Genomic DNA, 25,081 nt, shown 5'->3' with positions numbered 1-25,081 from the left:
TGTATATATACCACATCTTCCGAATCCAATCATCTGTCGGTGGACATTTGGGTTGTTTCCGTGTCTTGGCTATTGTGAATAGTGCTGCAGTAAACATGCGGGTGCACGTGTCTCTTTTAAGTAGTAAAACTCATAATTTCTTAAGTAATAAGAGTAGAATAATCTTTTGTCCTTTTGTCTTTGACCCCGGTTCCTGATGCCAGGCCTCTATAGTCCTTGTAACTTCCTGGGTGATAGATGTGTATTTTGTTCGAATGAAGTCTGAAATTTTCAGCCTGCCGCATCCTCTTGATAAGGGAGAAGGGCTGAAAATGGAGTTAACAAACTATCGTGCCTACATGATGAAGCCTACAAAAGAAATCCCAAAAGTATGGGGTTAGGATATCTACCAGGTCAGTAAACACACCTCAACTTCATAGAGACAGATGCTTTCTGCACTTGGACCACTCCCAGACCTTGCCCTATATCTCTTCATCTGGCTATTCTTCTGTATTCTTTATCATATTATTTAATAAACTGGTAAGTGATTCCATAAGTTCTGTGAGCTACTCTAGATAATTAATTGAACCAAAACAGAGGGTCATGGGAACACCCAGTTTGTAGCAAAGTTATACAGAAGTTGGGGGTAGCCTGGGGAGCTTCTACTTATGATTGGCATGTGAGGTGGGGAATGGTCTTGTGGGACTCAGCCCTTAACATGTGGGAAGTGACACTATCTCCAAGTAGATAGTGTCAGAATTGAGTTAAATTATAGGAAACCAAACCAGAATTGATTGGTGTTGGGAAACCAACACATTTGGTGACCAGAAGAAGTGTCAAAAGTGCTGTGAGTGTGCTAGTGGTGTGAGTAAAGGAGAAATACAAGAAGAACTAGATTTTTTTAAAACAACATATTCAGGGGAGTTCCCATCGTGGTGCAGCAGAAACGAATCTGACTGGGAACCATGAGGTTGAGGGTTTGATCCCTGGCCTAGCTCAGTGGGTTAAGGATCCAGCGTTGCTGTGAGCTGTGGAGTAGGTCACAGATGTGGCTCGGATCTGGTGTTGCTGTGGCTTTGGCGTAGGCTGGCAGCTGTAGCTCTGATTAGACTCCTAACCTGGGAACCTCCGTGTGCCGCGAGTGCAGCCCTAAAAAGACAAAAGACAAAACAAAACAAAAAAAAATTTGAAGATTGGTCTGATTCTATGAAGATACTAAATGATATTTAAAGGAGAAATTAATGTTAAAAATTAATATGAAGGTCAACTAAAAAAATGAAAAACAGCATCTTTTTTGATAAATCCATGCAATAAACATCTATGAAATGAACCCTTCTATTACTACTGAGTTATTTCTCTTTTATTGCTCTATGCTGAGATGGAAACCAGAGTATAAATTGTAACTGCATTCTCCACTCTTTAAAAGTACCAAGGTCTTCAAAATTCAATAATTAAAATCTTAGAGTTCTTCTAGAAATTTAGAACTGAGAAGCCTAAAATTTTCACCAGAATTTCCCCCCTCTATATATAGTCTATTAACAAAATACTGCTCGAAATTTATTTTCAATGTGTATGTTTTAGAATATTTTTCTCCCAGCCGTATTGATTTGGTTTAGAAAATTATTTTTCTCTTTACTATACAAAATAAATATGACTTTATATAAAAAATACCTGTTTAACATATTATAATTTTAATTTTTGTTTGAATTTTATTATTCTAATAATAAATCAGGAGCTAAATGGGATTATGTTTCAAAAGAACTAGCCACAAAATATATTGTACGTTTTATTGCAAAGCCAAGCAAACTGCATAATTAGACTTAAACAAAGTTGGTATGCTGCTAGGCACTAAAGACTCTGAGGAACTTATAATCTAGTAGGAGACATACTGGTAAGCAAATGATGTAATTACAACACAATGTGATGGGCTAAATAATAAAAGAACAACTATACTATACATCAGAACAGAGGAAGGAGCTGATTAGCTATTGCCTAAGGGACCCAGGAAAAGCTTTATGGGGGAATTATATTAGCAATGGATTTCTAAGGATAATGAGTAGAAGAGATTTTTCCGGTGGAAAAGTAAAGAGACTGAGTGTTCCAGACAGTGAATATATAGCATGTACAATTGTAGGCAGATGGCCAAAGGAATTATCTTTAAAATTTAACTTTGAAAGGAGAACAGTAAATGATAAAACTAGTATGTATGTTGCAGTCCAGTGAAGAATCTTAAATAATAATGTAAAAGAATTTCAAATTACTATCCTACTGTAATCCAGGATTTCCTAAATATGTGATTTAAAGAGTTTTCTGATATTAAATTATTTAAAATATAGATTCCTAGACCTTTCCTTCGAAGCTTAATTTTTAGTTAATGAGTTTAGGAAAACTGGTTGGAAATTATGAGATTTTGAAGGAAAAGAGGGTTGCTATTTCATTTGCTTTCTAAAATGATAAATCATCAAAATGTGTAGAAAATTGAAGGAAGTTCTGCAAAGACTGAGATGAAAGGGGCAGAATCCAATGCAGGTAAAAGGTGGCAAGGGTTTGGACTAAAGCAGGGCTGGAAAACTAGAATTGGGTAGAAAGAAAATTCATCAGCTTTCAGATGTTGAAGCTGATCGGTATGTAGTGTTATTGGTGAGGGAGAATATATAAATAAGTATAACTCTGAAATTCAGACCGGTTAGGCTGTAAAAATGGCGAGTCCTGGGACCAAAACAGGAAATTCCGGAGAATAGCGGGTTGGGGATATCAGAGTAGTGGTGGTGAGATGGAGAACATTAAGCTATGAATGATTATGCTCATGCAAGCTCAAGAGTGTTTCTGGATTTAATAGAAATGTTCACTTCTGAAAAAAGTGAGTAGGAAACGTTCTTAGGTGGGCATTGTAATGAATGGTACCAAAAAAATAGGAAACTAATGCTTTTAAAGGCATGCCTGATTCAAAGGAAAAATCTTTCAAGCATTTACTACATGATATTTTCCCATGGAGATAATTCTTAAAAGCTTTGGCTCACTTAGAAAAAGAAATACTGAGCCCTTTTTGTTATTACTTTAACTTGTCCAATCTCTAAACCACAGAGATACCTCAGAGGTTCATTAGAAATTCCCAAACTCAGAAAGAGGAAAGTCCTAATAAAAACAAACGAACCAAACCAGATCCTTAAGGAGTTGAGTTTTGAAGTTTTGACTTCCTGATTCTAAGGATGGGACATATTTTAGTTGTAGAATAAGGCTAAATGTAGCTTTAAAACACCTTAGTTAAAATAATGAATCCCTTCCCTATCCGTCTGCCAGGAGATTTGTCATGCACAAATATTGTGTGATTCAAATACAAATTATAAACTGCACAACCCCATCTCTAATCAGATTTCTTTACATAGAAACATTTCTTAGCCTAACATTTTTGCTTCCCTATTGTAATCTGCTTTTCTGTTATCGCATTAGGTGAGAAAAATCTCATTCTTCCTCTGTAAATAAATAACTGGGGTTTAATTATTAACTATTAAAGGTCATTTATGAACTAGTAACTAGTCATTGCATGTCTTCTCTCTTTTGTGTGTGTGTGTGTGTGATTGTCTTTTTAGGGCACCTGTGGCATATGGAAGTTCCCAGGCTAGGGCTCCAATCAGAGCTGCAGCTGCCAGCCTGTGCCACAGCCACAGTAATGCGGGATTTGAGCAGCGTCTGTGACCTACACCACAGCTCAGGGAAATACCAAATTAACCCACTGAGCAAGGCCAGGGATCAAACCCGTGTCCTCATGGATACTAGTCAGGTTTGTTACTGCTGAGCCACAATGGGAACCCTAGTCATTGCATGCCTCTGATTTGAGAGACTGCCATTACAGTGGCCAGGTAAGAAAGTACTCAGAGAATAATTCAATACTTGGTTCCCAGAAAGTTATGTCTCCTTAGAACAGAAAATAAAAGGCATTTTTGATAACAGCTTTCACAAAACACAGATTACTAGATAACATGGGGTGAAAATATCTGCCAAGTCCTTTATTATGACCTAAGAAAAATTTTAAATAATGAATTGAAAGAACCATGAGCAAACTCACTGTAACATCAGAGGTTAAAATATTTTTCAGTATTCAGAGTGTTCAGAACTTTTCAGTGGTGCAGAGTAAGTTCAGAAAACTTTATAGACAATGATTAACTGTTGGATTGATGAGCCTCTTGTTCCCCCTAACCTTCACTGTTTTTCTTTTGCATTTGTATCCTTTTAAGAAATAGTTAAAAATAAATTTCACTTTGCCAAGTATATCATATTTTTTGTTTGTTTGTTTTCCAAAAGTTATATATCTGGTTGTACTTCCAATAGGAAAAGCTAAGGATCAAATATTTGCTCCCTCTCAAATACTAACACAACAAAAATGTATTTTACACACCAAGACATTATTTTAAAGAGTCATTGACTCACTAAAACTTACTGTCTTCCTACTGGTTAAATTTTTCATCTTACCAGTTTCTTCAATTTTTTTTTCCTGCAAAACTATTCATTTACTAAAATTGTGTAAATTCCTGGACCCGTTTCATAGCAGCCTAGTTTGTCATCAACTTCTTCCCCTTAATAGAATCATTGTAATAATATATCATTTAAGGTATATAAAAGTCACCAGAGTAAAACTCTTAATCCTAAGCTGTTGGAATGTTCACCAGTAATTGCTATTTTGGCTTATACACCAGCATTTTGCCAAGGAAAATAGTGCCTCCTCCTTTTCCACTCTTCTGAGCATTATTCTAATCCTGGGATTTTTTTTTTTTTCATTATGTGTAGCTCTTACCCACCATTCTTTCAAATCAGAAATCTAAAAAACAGAGGAATGAGAATAAAACCAAATGTATTGTATGGTGTACATTGCAATATCATGTTCTTTTATACAGAAAAATAAGAATTTCTATGAATTTTGAAAATTAGTGCTTTGAAAAATCATTGTTTGATACCTTAAAACTAATCCAAAAAGTAATACATATCACCTCTTCTCATTAATATTGCAAATTGTATTACAACACATGAGCAAGTATGGATGTATTATACTTCAAGATATGAATTAAAAAGTGTTCTAGAAAACCTTTCAGAAAGCATGGATACTGTGGAGTGCCCATGGAATTTGTCTCTTCCTACAGTGTGTTTTATTATGTCTTAAAATTATTTATTAGGGAAGAGAGAGACAATTATTGTTAATTATTTATCAATATTAAAATATTGATGAGCATTACCTAAATGTAACAGGATTTCAGCTGGTGCACAGGGTCGAAACTGCTGAAATGCAGCCAACACAAGGGGCGTGTATTAAAAGAGCAGAACAAATGACTTAACAGGGGCCTAAAAGCAGCAATCAGAAAAGGTTCATTTAACTTAAGAGATGGCACAAGCTTCGAGCAATTGCCTCTACTTAAGTAAGTGTGGAATTACAAAAGGCTATTTATTACAGTCCAACAGGGCTCTGCAGCTTGCTCAAAGACCTTTGAAGAAATTCAGCAGTTATAAAGTCTTGCTCAGTGCAGAAGCAGTAAAATTTAGGCAGATCCCCCAAAATAAGCTGGAAAGCTCCCATTTAAAAGTTAATATAATCTTCTTCATTTCAATAATTCTTGAAAATGAATTACTTCCTCTCTCTCCTTTTTTAAGGAGAGATGCTATTCCTGGTGATTTTCAAAACTTCTTTGAAAATGTATTTTAATTATTTAAGAAAAAATAAACTATTTTCACAGTGATATGAAATGAATACAAGGAGGGTTTACTAGGAAAGTGTTCCAACATTCAGCTTCTTTGAAATGTTCTGTAACATACAGTAGAAGTTACTTTATTAATGGATTTACTTTAGGAGGAAAATTGGTGGAATGTCTCCATATTTTTGGACAAAAAACAAAATTTGGTTCCAAGGACATTGAGGCTAAAATTATTCTGCTAATGATTGGATAAGAAATAGATTTTTCTAAGTATTAGAGTAAGTAAAAAAATTAATTCTTAAAAATTTACATATCTGTTATTTATATCTAGCTCACTGACATGTTTATAACCGTTGAATATGTTTATAAAATCTCAACTAAATATAACCAAAATAATTTATACTTTGCTTAGAATCAGTTTCAGAGCAGCAAACTGCCTCAGATGAGGGCTGGGGCTATTGTAAGCCCAGCTGGGGATATAAAACAATAATATTGACTAGAAAAAAAGTGAACATAAAAGGTAAATGATGTAAACTTATGTGAAACGATAGTAATTGTGTTTTGTGGGTATTTTTCTACAGAAGGCACATTATTTATATACCCATTAAGTTGGAACTTGCTTTTAAATGTTATATACAATTTAAAGAGTAAAATAAGTAATATTTATTATATTTGCAAGAATTTCACACTTTAAAAGGTGTGTTTTTTTCACATATTATTCTAGAAAATAATGGATGAAAAATAAAAAAATATTAGGGGTTATTATATCCACATTAATGAAGGGTAAAATACCATTAGAGGATTATATTGGTATTGTTTTTTTTTTCTTTTGTTTCTTTGGGCTTTTTATTCATTTTTAAAGTTTTACTGGAGTATAGTGGACTTCCAATGTTGTATTAGTTTTAGGTGTACAGCAGAGTGAATCGGTCACCCACATAGACATAAAGGATATTAATTGTTAATGGGAGCAAAATGTAAATGTGCAAATAAATTTACTTTTTCATCAGACAAGCAACATCTACATTTTTCCTTGGCAAAATATTAAGTAATTATACTCAGGCCATTAAAGTAATAAGGCTTTAATAACTAAAGTTCATAAGAAGATCTTACAAATAATAGAACTAGGAGGATGAAAATTATATTGCAGTAGATCCCTCACTTAGGTGTACACATTCCAAAGTGTCACAAGGCAAACTTAATGAAAGTTCAGTTTTGGGGGGGTTGCTTTTATAAGGGCTGCAACTGTGGCATATTGAAGTTCCCAGGCTAGGGGTTGAATCAGCTACAATTGCTGGTCTACACCACAGCCACAACAACACTGGATCTGAACCAGGTCTGCAGCCTACATCACAGCTCAGGGCAATGCTTGACCCACTGAGAGAGGCCAGGGATTGAATCTGCCTCTTCATGGATACTAGTTGAATTCATTTCCACTGAGCCACAAAGGGAACTCTGAGGTAAGCTCTATTTTAAAGTGAATAATAAAAATGAAAGTCATTATAGAGAGGAACAATTTAAATGAGTGTTTGGATGCAAAAGTCAGCAAGTGATAATCACAGAAACATCAAATAAAAATATAGGGAGCATCTATTGTTAGCTGTTGTAGGGAATAAAAATATACCAGATTCAAATAGTCCTTGATTTGAGAAAAAGCTATAAAAAAATAAGTATTTTAAGCAATGAAAACAATTCAACAGTTAATGTGCCTAAGAATTATTGATTTTTGTTTGTTTCATGTTTGTAACTTATTTGCTGCATCCCATTAGGGCAGAATGCCACTGAACCCCACAGTGAGATATTTCAGTTGGCCAACATACTGAGATTGAGATTTGAAACCAAAAGTGTATTGATAGACAGTATGCATTTTTCTTTTTAATGGAAGGATTTTAAAGTAGGATATCACTTAAAACACATTTAATCTTCTGTTGGAAATGATGGCGACCCTATGATATCTGATCCAGACGGTTTTCGATTCATATACTATACTTTTGATAATGCCCAGAAAAACTTAAAAAATATAGTCACCATCCAATATGATACCTGAAAATATATCCAGAAAGTCGTGATTAAAAGAACACTCTTTTCCTCAATGCTCCATATATATATATAATATATATATATGAAATATATTCATATAAAGAAATAAAAATGTTAAAGCAGAGATTGCTGTTTCCTGGTACATGGTTTTATTCATGGAAGATTTTTGTCAGACGTCAAGATCTACTATACTATGTCCTAAATCCTCTCTATTTTACAATACACTAAATATTATTATTACCTATGGATATCGTGGGACTCCTTGAACATAATGGATTCCATTCCTTATACAGAATTGCATATGAAAATATTATCAATGAGCTGAAGAATCTGGCATTCATAACTTTGCAACATTATAGCAAATAGGTAGTCCTGATGTTTTGTTCTTTTTTTAATATATCAAATATATTTCATTGCTTACATTATAGTAGCAGATTGAAAACATCTGCTCACTTGCCACTAGTCCACCAGCAGCTGAAAATCTCAGCTCATTTTCCATAGGCCTGTAGGTACCAGGGCTATAATCCAGCTGCTGAGGCTTGATATGGGGCCAGATTAATACTCAAGAGCCTTTGAAATGGAAATTGTGCTTTCCTGCCAAAGATTAGAACAATGATAGACTCCATTTGCTTGTTCCTTTCTTTACTGCCCTTTGCAACCCAATTAATTTGTCTCATCCCATCATCCCCTCCCATCCTCTCTTTACAGCTCCATCACCTGTCATGACAATTAAGAAAGACCGGACATCCAGAAACAGCATTTCTTTATCCTGGCAAGAACCTGAACACCCTAATGGAATCATATTGGACTATGAGGTCAAATACTACGAAAAGGTGGGGAGATAATGTTAAAGGATTGAGTTGTGTAGAGAAAGAAATTAGCTTCTCATGAGTGTGCTCTTGCAGAAAAACCAACAACACTGCTAGGAAGTGAAAGAGCTCTGTTTGGAACGCTAGTCATCTGATACCTTTGATTTATAGGTGGAGGGGGTTTAGAAATCATTGTGTTGATATCTCCCAAGCTATAGCAGTATGCCATAGCGAGATGAAACTATCAAACTTAAGCCATCTAGTATGGTGTCCTTCCACATTGAGACCCCTGTTCTCCCAGCTATTGTATAGTGATTCCTTAATCTGTTGATGAACTATTCCTTAGTTCATTGCCATAGGCATCATTTCCTGACCTTCACACTCACCTGAATTCCATTCAGTACAAATAGGAATATTGAACTGATAACAAAACCATTGTATTATAGAACAGACTTTGTACAAGGACTTTTAGAAGATAGGAGTGGGTGGATAAGTTTGCTTTACATCATAAAATTGTGGTTCAGTAATGTAATTATGAAAAACACTTACATGATTATTTATAGGTAGAATTTAGGCCATGATGTTTCATCACTCTAAGTACTAATTATTTCCCCCGGGTTATAAATTATGGTGAGGTTTGAAAGCAAGATGTATTCAAACTTTATCATTAGAGCTGAGTGGTTTTATAGCTACTAATAGAACACACCACATTTGTATAGCTCCTGCAATTTACAAAGTATTTTAAGGTGAATTAAAAACAAAGTGTGTGTTTATATAGTTTATAGATCACTTTTGTGTACATTATTTTGAGCTGTCTGATAATCTGATGAAAGTGGGCAAATAGGTTCTTTTATAAACCTCATTGTGCCAAAATTATAGTATTTAAATGTTATCTTTTAGCTGTCAGTGATCCATTTTGTACTGTCAAATACTGGTTTGATCATGATCTGTTTTCACAAGTGTGACAAGATGGACTGAGCAAATGTAAGAATCCATGTTTTATAGATGATACAACAGAATGAAAAGACAATTAATGATGTAATTAAAATGGATAGCAGAAGCACAGAACACCCAGATTTTAGATCTACAGAGCTGTCTCAAAAATACTACTAATCTACATTCGTATCCTTTACAAACACAAAACATTTTCTCTTATTTTAAATTCTCCCCACTTGGGAGTTCCCATTGTGGCTCAGCAGAAATTAATATGATAAGTATCCATGAGGATGTAGGTTTGATCCCTGGCCTCACTCAGTGGGTTAAGGATCCGGTGTTCAGTGAGCTGTGGTGTAGGTCACAGACATGGCTTGGATCCCATTTTGCTGTGGCTGTGGATGTGGTGTAGGCAGAAGCTACAGCTCCAATTCGACACCTAGACTGAGAACCTACATATGCTGCTGGTGTGACCCAGAAAAGACAAAAAATAACAATAATAATTCTCCCCACATCCTTATTTGAAAACAATATTAAATAGTTCAGGAAAAAAGTGGCTGAATCTACTATTCTCTAAGAATTTTAAACTTGACACATACCAATGTATGATATTATATTTAGTATGCTTCATATAAATATGTACTTATAGCATAATTCACACATTTAAAAATGATTTGTGTGTGTGTGTGTTTATATACACATACATACATATATATGTATATACGATGCTTGAAATACTTTGAATGCTTACTAGAATTTAAGCTCTGCAAGGTCCAGCTTCTTGACTGTTTAGTTCATTCATGATGAGGAACAGAGCCAAGGTCTGGGTATATGCTTAATAAATTTTTTTAACACATTACATAATGATTTCTATCAAATGACTATATTTGGCCCTCTTTATTATTTAATATGCTAACTCAAATGCTATCTGATATATAACCAGCATCTTTAACTAAAAAGTATGTATAATGCACAACTTTTTTTTTGTAATTTTCAATTTAGTTTTGAAGATATGCATTGTTCTATATTACCCACTGCATGTCCCACCCCTGGTGAAAGGACATTCCACCATTACTTGAAATTAGGTTACCCATAAAGGGCTCAGCAAGTATTAATATATGTTAGAGGAAAAACACAGTTTTGTGTAAAGCCAATTTTTGTAAACAAGGCTTGACACAAAAAGCCTTTACAATTAATGTGCACTGTGAATCCCCTAATGTACAATGTGAATCCTTTTGGGAAATATTTCTAGACTTTTATCTGAAGATCTAGATCTCTACTAAACCGCAATGACTTAGATTAAATAGAGTGCAAATATAGTTGATGCTAAGAAAGTTATTAATGTAGATTTATACCTGAAAACTGAACCTTTTTAATTTTACCATATGACCATTAATAGAAATATTTTCTGAGAATCAGTAGGACATTCCTGTTAAGTTTAATTCAAGGGAGTATTCTCTTCTCTGTCAGTTTATCCTTGGAATTAGTCATTCAGCCTTGGCATTGAAGAGAATTTATTTTGACAGCATTAGGAAGATTTGATTTTAACATAATTTTTCTTACCTCAAAGCAGGAACAAGAAACAAGTTATACTATTCTCAGGGCAAGAGGCATGAATGTTACAATCAGTAGCCTCAAGCCTGATACTACATATGTATTCCAAATCCGAGCCCGGACTGCAGCTGGATATGGGACCAACAGCCGCAAATTTGAGTTCGAAACTAGCCCAGACTGTACGTATTTTTTTCAATATAGTGTATGGGGGAGGGCTGTTACAAAGGTGTCTAATAATTCATTCTCACTCTAAGTTTTAGCTGAATGTGATTGATACATTGAAAATATATTGCTTAGGGGACATTTAACAATTTTGCATAGCATTCGGTTTGTGTACATCTGTATTTTTGTTTTTGTTTCTCTTTTACAAATCAAGTATATTCTAATGCCTGAATGCTTCTGGTCTTCTATTCATCACAAATCTCTTTGAGGAATATTATTTAATTGGTCACACTTTAATTTCTAGTACATGTTATTCCAGTTATTCCAGGTTCACTGCATGATTCAATGAACTACATAAAACAAACTTGCTGATCCATGAGGAACTTAACATTATTTTAATCCCTAACACATTTAATCTTATATCACTTGGATATTAAGAATTTTCTAAAACCTGATTCAAATACCCCACACTCCACTGAAAGGAAACTCAGTAATTTCTTTGGATGGTTCCAATTTGCCATTTCTCCATGGCATCTATATTTCCTATTTTCTAAATCTTGTATTCATTATATAAAACTCACTTTTATTGATATGGTAATATTTTATGCCAAAATTTCATGCCTCATACAAATATTCTGGATTAACAAAAAATTATGAATACTGTTCAATTTAATAGGGTAGAGTAAATATTTTATGGCACACTTTCTGTCAGACAATTAGAAATGCTGCTTACAGTAACAAGCTCTACCTTCTACAAGGTATTGAGAATCTTGTGATAGAAATGATCAGCTCACAGCTGAAACATGACAATTCTACTCAAAGGAGATCTGCCATCCTCAAAAACACAGGCCTACACACTTGACCCTCTGGATATCCGGGTTCCACATGCACAAATCCAACCAACCTTGGATCAAAAATATACAAAAAACTCCAGAAAGCTCCAAAAATCACTTTAATTTGTGGCGGGCCAACAACTATTTACATAGCATTAAGTTGTGTTAGTTATTATAAGTGATCTAGGGATTACTTATAATAATATAGAGATGTTTTAGAGTATATGGCAGGATATATTTAGGTTACATAAAAATACTATAGCATTTTATATACTTGAGCATCCTTGGATTTTGGTATCTGTGGCAGGAGTGGTCCTGGAACCAATTCCCCCTTGACATCAAGGGGGATCCAAGTATCAGATAGGAGACTGTGTTTCAAGATCTCTCCTAATCCTCTTGTCATGGAATAAATATTGAGAAATCACTCTTTGAGGACATTAGAGAAAAAAATGCTGTAAAATGCCCTGAAAGTCAATATGAACAAGGTTTGAAACAACTTTAAAGTTTTAAATGACATAGTAACAAAATATAATCGCAGGAGTTCCCATTGTGGCTCAGCAGTGATGAATCTGACTAGTATCCATGAGGATGCGGCTTTGATCCCTGGCCTTGCTCAGTGGGGTTAAGTATCCCATGTTGCTGTGAGCTGTGGTATAGGTCCCAGACACGGCTCAGATCCTGCGCTGCTGTGGCTATGATATAGGCCAGCCAAACGTTTAGCTCCAATTTGACCCCTAGCCTGGGAATTTCCAAATGCTACTGGTGTGGCCCTAAAAAGCAATATATATATATATATATATATATATATATATATATATATATATATACACACACACACACATATAATTGCAAAAACATTTGTTGTTCTAAATCTTTCTGTAAATTTTAACTGGTGCAAAGAAAGCTCCTTGATTAGAAATGATTATAGATTGAACTTTTTCAAACTTTTAGTGAGTCTAGAACCTCTAGATTTGGACTACTGATCCAGTGCTGCTATTGCACATTAAAAATATATATATCATGCTAAGTCCCACAGAAAGCATAAAGTGTGTGAGAGTAAAAAAACTTTTCCTAGAACAAAGGCAACATCCACCAAAGCAAGAAGTCTAGATGGTATGAAACAGTGGGTCATGTTTGGAAAAACAGACAGTCCAGCTGTCTGGAAACCCTTAGTAGGCAGAAACTGAATCCAGAGTGTGAGCTTTGTGTCTAAGAAAAGCTGGCACAAGGTAGGAGTTAAGAGAAAGGATCCTGGAGTAAACTGACAGGTATAGAATGACCTTGACAAGCCACTTCAATTTTCAATGCCTCAGTTTCCCTACTGGTGATTGGTGAAGATTATTGTGAATACCTCAATAGGGTTTTTATGTTGACTAAATTAACTGTTGTTTTTAATAATGTTTAAAATATTACCTGGAGACTTCCCATCGTGGCGCTGTGGTTAACAAATCCGACTAGGAACCATGAGGTTGTGGATTCGATCCCTGACCTTGCTCAGTAGGTTAAGGATCTGGCATTTCCGTGCGCTGTGGTGTAGGTCACAGACTCAGCTCAGATTCCGCATTGCTGTGGCTCTGGCGTAGGCCAGCGGCTACAGCTCTGATTAGACCCCTAGCCTGGGAACCTCCATATGCCGTGGGAGCGGCCCTAGAAAAGGCAAAAAGACTAAAATAAAATAAATAAAATAAAATAAAATAAAATAAGAATTACCTGGAAGTAATAGTAGTATAATAGGCATCCGTGTGTGTGCTTGTGTATGTGTGTGAATGCTGTTTAAATAAATAGTATATAATTTGAACATCCAAGAAATTTCAAGAGCAAAAATGTGTGACAAAAAGCTGAGTTTTGAAATTAGAGGATTCTATTGGATGTTACTATTCAAGAAGACTAGCCTAGGGACAATTCAATCAGCACTCCTAAACGCTTCATATCTCCTTTTCATTGTTCTCAGTGAATGAGTATGCAGCAACTTTAATCTCTTGGACCCTATTATTGGGGGACATTAAGAAAGCCTGACAAAGTTTAATGAAATCACTACATAGAGAACTTTGTATACCAAAATTAGACATTCACAACTAATTTTGTTGCATATGGAGTAGGTTTGTCAGTTCTTCACCAGGAAAATGAAATAATAAAAATATATAGCATTTAATAAACACTTATTGTATGTGTAACACTGTTCTAAGTGTTCTGCTTGTATTAACTCCTTTAATTCTCACAACAATATATTATGTCACAAAGCACATAGATAGAAAGCCAGGCAATCTGGCTCAGAAGAATGAGCTCCTCACCAGCATGTTTTAAGGAGAGAGAGGGGATGGAATGTATAGGATGGATAAAAATGGGAAGAGACTGGAAATGGGGAGCAGTTTGCTTTTGAATAAAACATATTCAAAATGAATTTCTAAGTCATGTAATAGATACCAATCTTTGACAGTATGAGACAAAACTATTAGACAACTCTGTAATACACATTTAACTAATATTATTCATTCAGATGTTTGCCATTTTCAGTAACAAAAATGATCTGATTTGATTATGTGCTTATAGATAGTGTTTGGGATTCATAGATATTTAGAGCTAGAGGAAACTTCAGAGAAGTCTAGCTTAATCCTGTCTTTGACAAAAAAGTAAAGAAAGAAATAGAGAATTCTTTTCTCTATTGTGTTTCTCCTCCAGTTTCACTGACTTTTATTTTCTAAACTGGCCAGAACTTGCCACTTATTTTTTTTTTTTTTAGGGCCATACCCACAGCATATGAAGATTCCCAGGCTAGGAGTCCAATTGGAGCTGCAGCCACCGGCCTAGCCACAGCCACAGCAACGCCAGATCAGAGCCAAGTCTGCAACCTATGCCACAACTCAGGGCAACTCCAAATCAACCCACTGAGCAAGTCCAGATCCTTAAGATAGGGGCCAGGAATGGAACCTGCCTCCTCATGGATACTAGTCAGATTTGTTTCTGCTTAGCCACGATGGGAATTCCTAGAACTTGCTCTTCTCTATAAGTTATTACAGTATACAAAAAGAAAAGCATGAGATAAAGTGATTATTATATGTATATGGAACTGAATTACAAGTTATTTTAAAAACAATTCATAGACCTACAGCCAATGGATAGGGGTGTATCAGTCCAGATCTTCTGGGAAGCAGATAATAAGGTGGAATTACAAAAACTTCAGGGTGGAAGGGATACGGATAAAAGATAAAAGGGGAGGAGCAGAAATGTCCAAGCTGAGCCTCAGTCTGAGATGTAGGTCAGCCATCGATGAAGATGGAGAGAAGGAAGAGAGGTGAGGAGTGGAGCCTCAGAAAGTAATGCAACTCCGAGGGGGCCCCCACTGAAGATTTCCCTTATAGGAGTCCTGCATCAGGCAGAAATGGCCTGGCTCCAGTCCCCTTGCAGTGTTTGGTCGTTGAGGAGAGCATAGCTGCAGTGGCCCATGTAGGTGCAGCAGCTGGAGGCTGTCTGCCCACTGCAGGCTTGGCAGTAGAGGGATCCTAGCAGGCACTCCCATGACTGCCATAGTGGTATAAACAATAGTTTTCTGGTAGTAAAGAATAAAGTGCTTGCGACAGTTTATATTATGACTATACCATCCTGTCACACTCTGAGTTCTTTTTTTCAGATGCTTAGGAAACTTCAACAGCTATCTGCCATGTTTCTCTGTTTGCATCATTTATCCCCTGAACTGCATTGTTTTAGGGAAAAGCTTCCAAACGTACATTTTCAGCAGGTTCAAGATGTAATATTGGCTTCTGGAGAGGTGACAGTATAACTAAACCCTCTCTTCTAAGCACTTCTTTTGATACATCACTCACTCATTTGTTTAATCAGCATTTACTGGATCAATAATTGTTAAAGTATGAGTGTATGAAAGGGAATGTTCCAGGAACTGTGTATATTTTAGAAAGTGTAGAGGTTAGAATGCTTATGGATTTTGTTAGCAGATGAGGCTGGAGGGTTAGGCAGAGAACAGATCCTAAGTGGCTTTACATGCATTTTATCCCCAAAGTGATGGCGACCCCTGAAAAACTTTTATGCATGAGAAAGACATAATCAAATCCATGATTTAGAAGGAAAACTGTGGTGGCTAGGTAAAAGATGGAAAAAGCCTGCAAAAAGAGATCAGTTGGGAATTTCTAATTGTAATTCAGAAGAGAAATGAAGACAGAAAGTAAAATATTTAAAAAAACATGATGATTAATTGCATAAAGAATGTTAAGGAGAGAGAGAGGACAAGGTGACTTTGTATTTATGGTCTACATCTTTGCTGCTCAAAATGTTGTGGTCTGAAATCAGCAGCATCAGCATCACTGGGAGCTCATAAGATATGTGCAGTCCCAGTTCCCACTCCAGAATGACTAAATCAGAAACTGCTTTTTCCAAGAGATCCCTAAGTGATTTGTATGAGCATTAACTTTAAAGAAGCATTATTAGTTTAAATTAAAGATCAGTAAACATTTTCTATAAGGGGCTAGAAAATAAATATTTTAGGGACTTCCAGTTGTGGCTCAGTGGAAATGAGCTCGACTAGTATCCATGAGGATGTAGGTTCTATCCCTGGCCTTGCATAGTGGGTTAAAGATCAAGCATTGCTGTGGCTGTGGTGTAGACTGGCAGCTATAGCTCTGATTTGACCCCTAGCCTGGGAACTGGGAACTTAAAGAAAAGAAAAGAAATATTTTAGCCTTTGTGTACATTTCAGTCTCTGTTGCTCCCACCCAACTTGGCTATTCTAGCATAAAAGTAGCTGTAGACAATACACAAATGAATGTGGCTGTGTTCCAATGCAATTTGTTATAGACACCAAAATTTGAATTTCATACTTTTCCCATTTCACAAAATCTTTTTTTGATTTTTTTTTACAACCATTAAAATATGTAAATTGTTCTAAGCTTATGGGCTACGCAAAAACTGATGGCAGGCCAGATTTGGCTCCTGGGCTATTTTTGCCAATACCTTGTGTTGGTGAGTGAATGAGTGATGGGCCATTTACCAAGGGAGGAAATACAGGGCCAGGAACAATTTGTTGGTGAAATGTGATGAGGTCCATAGGACAGGTGTTATACAACCTTTAAAATAAATATAGACATTGGAGACTAAACAAGCTTCATGAAAAGGCTTTTATAATTTCATTCTGGGAAAGCTTACCTATTCCCTATATTTCTCTGATAATTTCTGTTTTATCTGCTGAGTGTCTAGCAATGAGTATAGAGAAAACCAGTCCAACATATTTCACACTGTGGGGACCCAACTAGTGTTGATTGATGCCAATGAAAACAGAGCATTTAATCTTATTAATCAGAAATTTCAAGTAAAATTAGACAAAATATCTATTTTTTTAACACTAATTGAAGAATTCTCTCTATATTGAATCATACAGTAAACCCTATTTCAGGTAAAAGCAGAATAAATATGACTTAATTTATCAACTTTTCCACCAAGATATTAGTTATGATGTGTTAGCCTGGTCTTTTCTTATTTTTTTCTCTTCGATCTCACAGCTTTCTCTATCTCCGGGGAGAATAGCCAAGTGGTAATGATTGCCATTTCAGCAGCAGTGGCAATTATTCTCCTCACAGTTGTCACCTACGTTTTGATTGGGAGGTGAGTCCTCAGTCTGTTTTACGACTTACTTTCATTATTGCTTTGCTTGTTCCCCTCAGTTGCTGCTAAAATCTGAAGAGGGTGGCCAACAAAGTATTTTAACAAATAAGAATGTCTCCACTTGTAATCCAGATCTTTCTTTTGTTCTCCTTTTCTTTTGATTCTCTATCTTCAGTTCTGAGTTTCCTTTTTTTTTTTATGTTAAATTCCCACCCCACTCTCCAACACACACCACTTCTCTTCTCTCTTTTAACCTCACTCCTAGTTTTTACTTTCTTTTTCCAATTATCCCTTCACTCTTCAAATACACCCCAGATTTCCCTGACACTTTTCTCACCCTGAACGCTGGTAACATTGCACAGCACTAATCACTAACAACGGAAACTTTACCCTTCATTCATTCTAACAGCAGTTGTTTAAAAAAAATGCTCTAAACACTTCCTAGGGCCATTACAAAAACTGAACTGAAGGGGTCTACACAGTGGGAAGCAGCTCTCCATATCTCCTCATTAGGTAGCTTTCCAGGGTCCCCAGAGAAAGAGGCTTTCTATAGAGGATTTAGAAAATATGAAGTCATTAAACTTTCACTAAAGCATTTAATTGTTTGTGGCAAATGCCTTACTTTTTGTGCTTTGCACATTCTGAGCATAGATGATTGTTTCAAGTATATTTACTTTCTCCATTCTCTTCCTTTGATTCACGTCTAGGTTCTGTGGCTATAACAAGTCAAAACACGGTGCAGATGAAAAAAGACTGCACTTTGGGAATGGACATTGTAAGTTTCTGAACTATTTTTTGGTATTTTTTCCCATTTTAGTTTTAGCAGTTGTTGATTTATAACTGGATAGCTTCCCTCTGACAAGGAGAATGCAAAAGTAGTTTTATGGGAAAATAGAGCAAGTTAAATTTATTTTAAATGGAGAAGGGAATCCATGGCTCTGCAGTAAGTCATTTGGACATGGTCACATTTCAGCATACTTAAGCTAATGTGAAGGGTAACTGGTGGTTTATATTCAAATAATGCACATGATGGGGGGTTCATGCTATAGTCAACTCTGCGTGGCTGAAAGGCAAAGCGTATCTTCAATTTCCTTATTACTAGTCCTTTGCTAAAATCTAAATAGGAGCCTGTTTCCTTTCCTAACTGCCAAATAAATATAAACAACCTCTGTTTATTGAAATGCTTTACTCCATTTTGTCAACCAACCAGGAGAGAGCCTTTAGAATAAACTGTTTATTTTGAAGTTACATGATATCCAACTGGTAGGAAAGCCAGCACCCCCGCCCTTATTTTAATACCAACCAATTTAGTCTCTTTTTAATATTCTCTAAAAGAAATACTAGTTTAAGAAACAAAGTGTTTATATCTAATAAAAAGACTCTTTTTTTTTTTTTTCTGGTGAAACAAATCATTCCAGGTGTTTTGCTTTTCCAAACTATGGCCGAGTTTCTTGTGGCAGTTACTAATCAGTGGCCTTAAAGGGAATAGCATGTTCTCATGGAAATTAGTACAGAGACTATACTCATGCTTATACGCCCTCAAATAATCTCGATGTAACTAATGTAGTCTTGTAAGCATTAAGTTCTTTGGCATTCACTTTTGCCTTCTAAAAATACTTTCAATGCAACATGATGCTTGATATCAGTCATCAGCTTTGCATCTAAAAGTTACAGCTTTAGTTAAACTCAAGTAAAAACTGGAATACATGTTGCTACCATGCATAAATGGATTGGAAAAAAAATGTCTTCCAACATGTAAATTGAAGTAGGATGGACAGAGTGGCAGAGTTTCCAAAGAGCACTGTTGTTTTTTCCATCTCCTTGAAGTCATTATAGAATAATTCACAAAAAGTATCACTTTCCTGATATAATTAGCTCATTCCAGATTAGTTAGGTTCCCAACTCAAAAGTCTTAAAAGGGTGCATGAACAAATTACAGGATGTTTATCTAGCTTTTTCTTCATGACCCCACATAATACTGAGTCACAATCAGGATGCATAAATTGGAGCGGTTACATTCCTGTGGATTAAATCACTCTTAATCTGAGTTGGACACTGGATGTAAATTTTGTCTTTAGAGTGAGACCATATTGATTTGGTTCTTAATATGAGAATTATAAATCTCATGGACTTGGAGCATTGATAAATTTTCTTTGTGCCAATTGCAAGCATGTTTCTCCATCACTCCAATCTACTTTAGCTGTAGGATTTTATGGTGGAATTTGTTGAAATTTTAATTTTCTTCAAATGCACAATATCCTTATGATAGCCAAACAACAAAGAAATGTGTTTTATCCTAGCTGCAAGGGCATAAAGTAACTTATATTCATGTCATAAACTTTCTGCGTCTTAATGCTGCAGCTGGTTTATTTCAGACCATTTATTTGGTATTACTTTGAAAAGCTCTACCTATGAACTATTCCCTCCAGCCTTGTTACAAATCCTATAATATTGCTTCAAAAGGAAAGAAATGTGTTTCACCTCCTAAGATCCTGTCCCCTTGCCCTTCTGGCTGGGCCTTTTTACTTTTTTGCTATCCTTAGGGCAACTCATGCTGGTAAAATGGCAATGTAAATTACTGTGTTTGCACAGAACGAGCTGTAAAGTAGTGCAGCTTAACACGTGTGCATGTGTTTATTATCTGGTTTTCTTGACACAGCCCAGTTACTCTGTGTGTTGCCCTTAATTATTGGTGTGAAGGGATTATGTGCCTTGCATCCTGAATCACCTGATTCCTGGAACCTCTGGGGATGGCAGTTAAAATTCAGCAGCCAAAGCTCCCACAGTGAACAGGCCATTTTTCTAGGAGATGTGTGTGTGTGTTTATATTTGCACTGTTTCCCTAAATGTCATGTGGATAGAAAAGCAATTTGCTTGATTTTAATCAATCACAATGAATTTGATTAATTTTATTTAGGAATGACTATTTAATTTTTAAGTTATTTAGTAATACATATACTCTCTAGGGCTGACAGGTATGGAAGGTTAACGCTAAAGCAGACTTTCAAGGCTATTTAAAGCCAGTACTTATTTAAAATGGTTAGAAATTCTTCCTAACAATTTGTTTTATAATCTCCTTTGAAAACTTCTTTTTTAAAATTTAAGTATAGTTGATCTTTTGCATTATTATATTAGTTTTAGATATATAACAATGTGATTCAGGATTTTTATGGATTATACACCCTTAAAAGTTATTACAAGGTAATGGCTATATTTCTCTGTGCTGTACAATAATATATCCTTGTTGCTTATCTATTTTATATATTGTAATTTGTATCTCTTAATCCAATACTCCTATTTTGCTAGTAAGTCTCTCTCAAATTGATTTCCTTAAGTTCAGCAAGGTAAAACATTTGTAATTGTTTATCAGAAAACAAAATTATTTTCATCTCATTTTTTAAGTTTTTTTTTTTTCTTGAAAAGGAGTACTAGACTTTCTTACATTACTATTTCTTGACCTTACTATGACTAGGGGAAAATCAAAACCGAATGATCACATATTCTAGCCTCCATTTGATATGTCTTTGTTAAACTGTAACCAAAATGACCAAACAAAAACATTCTGAGACTTAACATCTTTTAGTAAGTCTCTAGTTAGTTACTTTTACTGTTTTCCTTACCCAAAGCAAGAAAAGTATGATAGCTTTCTTTAATCTCTTTGCTTGTTTTAAGGGTAAAGTGTTTCAGTATTGATATTGTAGAAATAGTTTTAGTGTAAAAATAAATTCTGGTAGACCACTGTACTAAAGAGTGACTGTTTTTATAGGAAGCAGTAGTGTTTATAATGACAGCAGAAGCAAGCAAACTGTTGTGTGAGCTTCAAAGCAATGGGCATTTCTCAGCCCAAATGCTATCTCCAAGAAACCTCAATGACATTTATATTTATGAATAAACATTCTTAACATGAAAATACTAATAATGGCAATCATCACTATCACTTACTAGGCATGAACTGCATAACAGGCACTACATAACTTGAACTGCAAGTTTTCCAGAGTCTTCTTTCTCTGATGCCTAGCAAATTCTTTGTGCTTCACTATTCAAAATAGAACTAAAGGAGTTTTCATTTCAAAAGCTATTCCACTCAGTTTGTCCAAGGAAGGGCAAAAATCTCCCCATTTCTATGGATGTTGACTCCCTAATATGGGTATCATCTCTGATTACCTACACTCTGCCTCTGGATGGCTCTGCCTCTGGATGGAGAATGGTGGCTTTTTTGCAGTGTCTGGGTCAACACAAGGCAGAGGTAGAAGAAGCATTACCTGTCCTCTGCTAAAAGCCCCATTTTTTGCCTCACCACCCATTCCTATTCTGTCTCAAAATGATTTGAAGAAGTAACTGAGGAAAATAGAGTCTTTACCTCCCATCTCCCCAGCCACAATTTTTTTATAATCCATTTATTCTTATGCCTATTCTTTACTCAAAAACTTTATGGAAACTTCACAGGAACATAATTTATTATGTGATATAACATGGCATTTATGAAGTTGTCCTGCAGATCTTATCCCAAACTCTGAAACTTGGACTCATTGCCCAAATGTCCATTGTGCTGAAGGTTCTCCAGAAAAATTGCTGTTGCAATAGTCTCTATACCTGTTTCTTAAAACTACAAAACTGGCTCAGAGAAATCTTTGGTAATCCCAGAATGTTAAGCTGCAATTTTTGCCAATAAGATTCTTCTATTAAAAAGTGTTATCAGAAAAGACAATATCTGATTTTATTTGTTTTGTTTAGGATTCAAAAAACCCTTCAATAATATAATGTGAAAAATGAAAAAATGCATCGCCATTAAGCATCCATGTCCCTTGCTAAAATAATTTCACCAATATTTTTTTGCCAATGTTACCAAAATTAAAATCGAAATCAGAAGTTCCCATCATGGTTCAGTGGGAAAAAATCTGACCAGCATCCATGAGGACACGGGTTTGATCCCTGGCCTTGCTCAATGGGTTAAGGATACGGCGTTGGGGTGAGCTGTGGTGTAAGTTACAGACATGGCTCGGATCTGGCGCTGCTGTGGCTGTGGTGTAGGCCAGCAGCTACAGCTCCGATTCAGCTCCTAGCCTAGGAACTTCCATATGCTGCAGGTGCGGCCCTAAAAAGCAAAACAAACAAACAAAAAACCCCAAAATAAAATAGAAATCAATAATATTATATTGTGGGGGTTAAATTACAATATCCCTTAATGTTAGAGCATGTTTATGTAATTTAAATAGATTTTAGGTTCCCTCTTTAAAATTTTAGTTTTCTTTCAGAGAAAGTTTCTTGAACATTCCAGGTGTTTCTAACATGAATCATTTTTTTTTCCAAATGATAGGTATGTCATTAATGTTAAATCAAATTCAAAATGATTTTCCTATAATTTTATCTGTGCTATTTTATTTACAAAACAGCATGAAAAAAATTTCATCTTCAAAATAATTAAATAAGTACACTGTGAAGAAAGTTATATATATATAATAAGCTATGAATGTGACTTATGTTTGGAATGTAGCTCCTTAGGAGCATTATTAAACTTACAGAGAATACTTATATTGCCTTTAACTATGTTGAAAAGTGACCAAATAAGATTTCAGTTAATTGGTACTAGATTAGTACATACATACAACACCTATATTATATATACATACGCTCATAGCTTAAGGTAGGTCTGTAATTGCAGTGAGGAGTTTTTATTGTGACTGTCAATAAAAAGCACTTTCAGAAAAGCAGTGTCAGAAAAAGACATGCCCTTTTATATTCTAATTAATTTACCTATAATTACAGCAGCTATCCCACCTTATGAAAGTATTTCACAAACTTTAATTTATTGTCAGAGGATGTACTATAATAGATATTTGGTTACTGCACTGTTTGTAGAATCATAAATGAGTCATAGTGTGACAGCATTCACTCTCTGCTGCTACTGATAGTAATTACTGTGCCTACCCAATTCTGAACCATTTTTCTCTCAAGATTCCCCTCTTTGCTTATCCACTTCAATGCAATAGTTTGCATCTATTAACCCCAGACTCCCAGTCCATCCCACTCCCTCCCCCTCCCCCTTGGCAACCACAAGTCTGTTCTCCAAGTCCATGCATTTCTTTTCTGTGGAAAGGTTCATTTGTGCCGTGTATTAGATTCCAAATATGTGATATCATATGGTATTTGTCTTTCTCTTTCTGATTTATTTCATTTAGTATGAGAGTCTCTAGTTCTATCCATGTTGCTGCAAATGGCATTATTTTGTTCTTTTTTTGTGGCTGAGTAGTATTCCATTGTGTATGTATACCACATCTTCTTAATCCATTCATCTGTCGATGTATGTTTAGGTTGTTTCAATGTCTCCGCTATTGTGAATAGTGCTGCCATGAAAGTATGGGTGCATGTATCTTTCTCAAGGAAAGTTTTGTCCAGATATATTCCCAGGAGTGGGATTTCTGGGTAATATGGTGGAAAAAATAAAAATCATTTAAAAAAAAGAGAAAAAAAAGATTCCCCTCCTCAAATATTCATTTTCCTTCTAGTGTTTTTGCCGAGAAAGTTCATTGTGGTACCTCTTTGGCTCATTATGGAGAACTTCTTTCCTTAAATCATTCAACTCTTAGAATCCAACCTCTTTGTCTGCCAATTTCTGTGAATAAACTGAAGGTTGATGCAGTTTAATGTCATGGAAATTTTTTTTTAACCAGTAAGTTATCACAAAATTTGTTTAGTACAGCTTTTGTAAATCTAGCTACAATAATGTCTTTCTTCCTTTCCTTAAACAGTAAAACTTCCAGGTCTTAGGACTTATGTTGATCCACACACATATGAAGACCCTACCCAAGCAGTTCATGAGTTTGCTAAGGAATTGGATGCCACCAACATATCCATTGATAAAGTTGTTGGAGCAGGTAACCACCATTATAATGCCACTGCCGACCTAGTATGTTAATTACAACTCTGAATAAATATGCTGCCTGAGATGGCTGGCTCAGGTTCTCAGGTCTAGGTATATTGCTATAAAAAGGGACATTTTCTGATTTCATGATGAAAGGCAGGCAGTAAATAAATAAAGGAGTATTTAATGGAATGTAATGATTTCAAAGGTGCCAGACTTATGGACTCACAGACCATAGCCAGCTTTTTATTTATTGAATTTCAGAGGCAGCAGCTGTAGCAGCTCAATCTTCCCATGGCTATGCTGATCATGTGTCACAAAGTCTATTTGGCTAAATGGGGATAACAAGATGAAAGTATGTCTTACTTTAAATTAGCCCACAAAGTGAAAATTTTAAATTGTAGAAAAAAGTAATTTTAGAATCTTAAGAATTAAAAAAATAAACAACACCATAAAATTTTAAATGATGGGAGTTCCCGTCGTGGCGCAGTGGTTAACGAATCCGACTAGGAACCATGAGGTTTCGGGTTCGGTCCCTGCCCTTGCTCAGTGGGTTAACGATCCGGCGTTGCCGTGAGCTGTGGTGTAGGTTGCAGACGCGGCTCGGATCCCGCGTTGCTG

The 25,081-nt window shown here is 35.5% G+C and overlaps 1 protein-coding gene across 2 annotated transcripts in view; it reads left to right on the top strand.

Moving 5' to 3' along the window:
- EPHA3 (EPH receptor A3) overlaps positions 1 to 25,081 on the top strand; it is a 351,366-nt gene that overhangs the window by 265,062 nt on the left and 61,223 nt on the right. Inside the window, exons 6-10 of one of the 2 annotated variants that reach the window (XM_047794345.1) lie at positions 8,406 to 8,530; positions 11,010 to 11,172; positions 17,496 to 17,598; positions 18,306 to 18,373; positions 24,348 to 24,473. In XM_047794345.1, coding sequence (XP_047650301.1) covers positions 8,406 to 8,530; positions 11,010 to 11,172; positions 17,496 to 17,598; positions 18,306 to 18,373; positions 24,348 to 24,473 — 585 coding nt within the window. The remainder of the gene's footprint in view (positions 1 to 8,405; positions 8,531 to 11,009; positions 11,173 to 17,495; positions 17,599 to 18,305; positions 18,374 to 24,347; positions 24,474 to 25,081) is intronic. The other variant, XM_047794355.1, reaches the window with a different exon arrangement.

This window comes from Phacochoerus africanus, chromosome 1 (assembly GCF_016906955.1).
Source record: "Phacochoerus africanus isolate WHEZ1 chromosome 1, ROS_Pafr_v1, whole genome shotgun sequence".
Taxonomy (NCBI): Eukaryota; Metazoa; Chordata; class Mammalia; order Artiodactyla; family Suidae; genus Phacochoerus; species Phacochoerus africanus.
The sequence above is the reverse complement of the archived record's forward strand: the minus strand, read 5'-3'. Positions and strand labels throughout refer to the sequence as shown.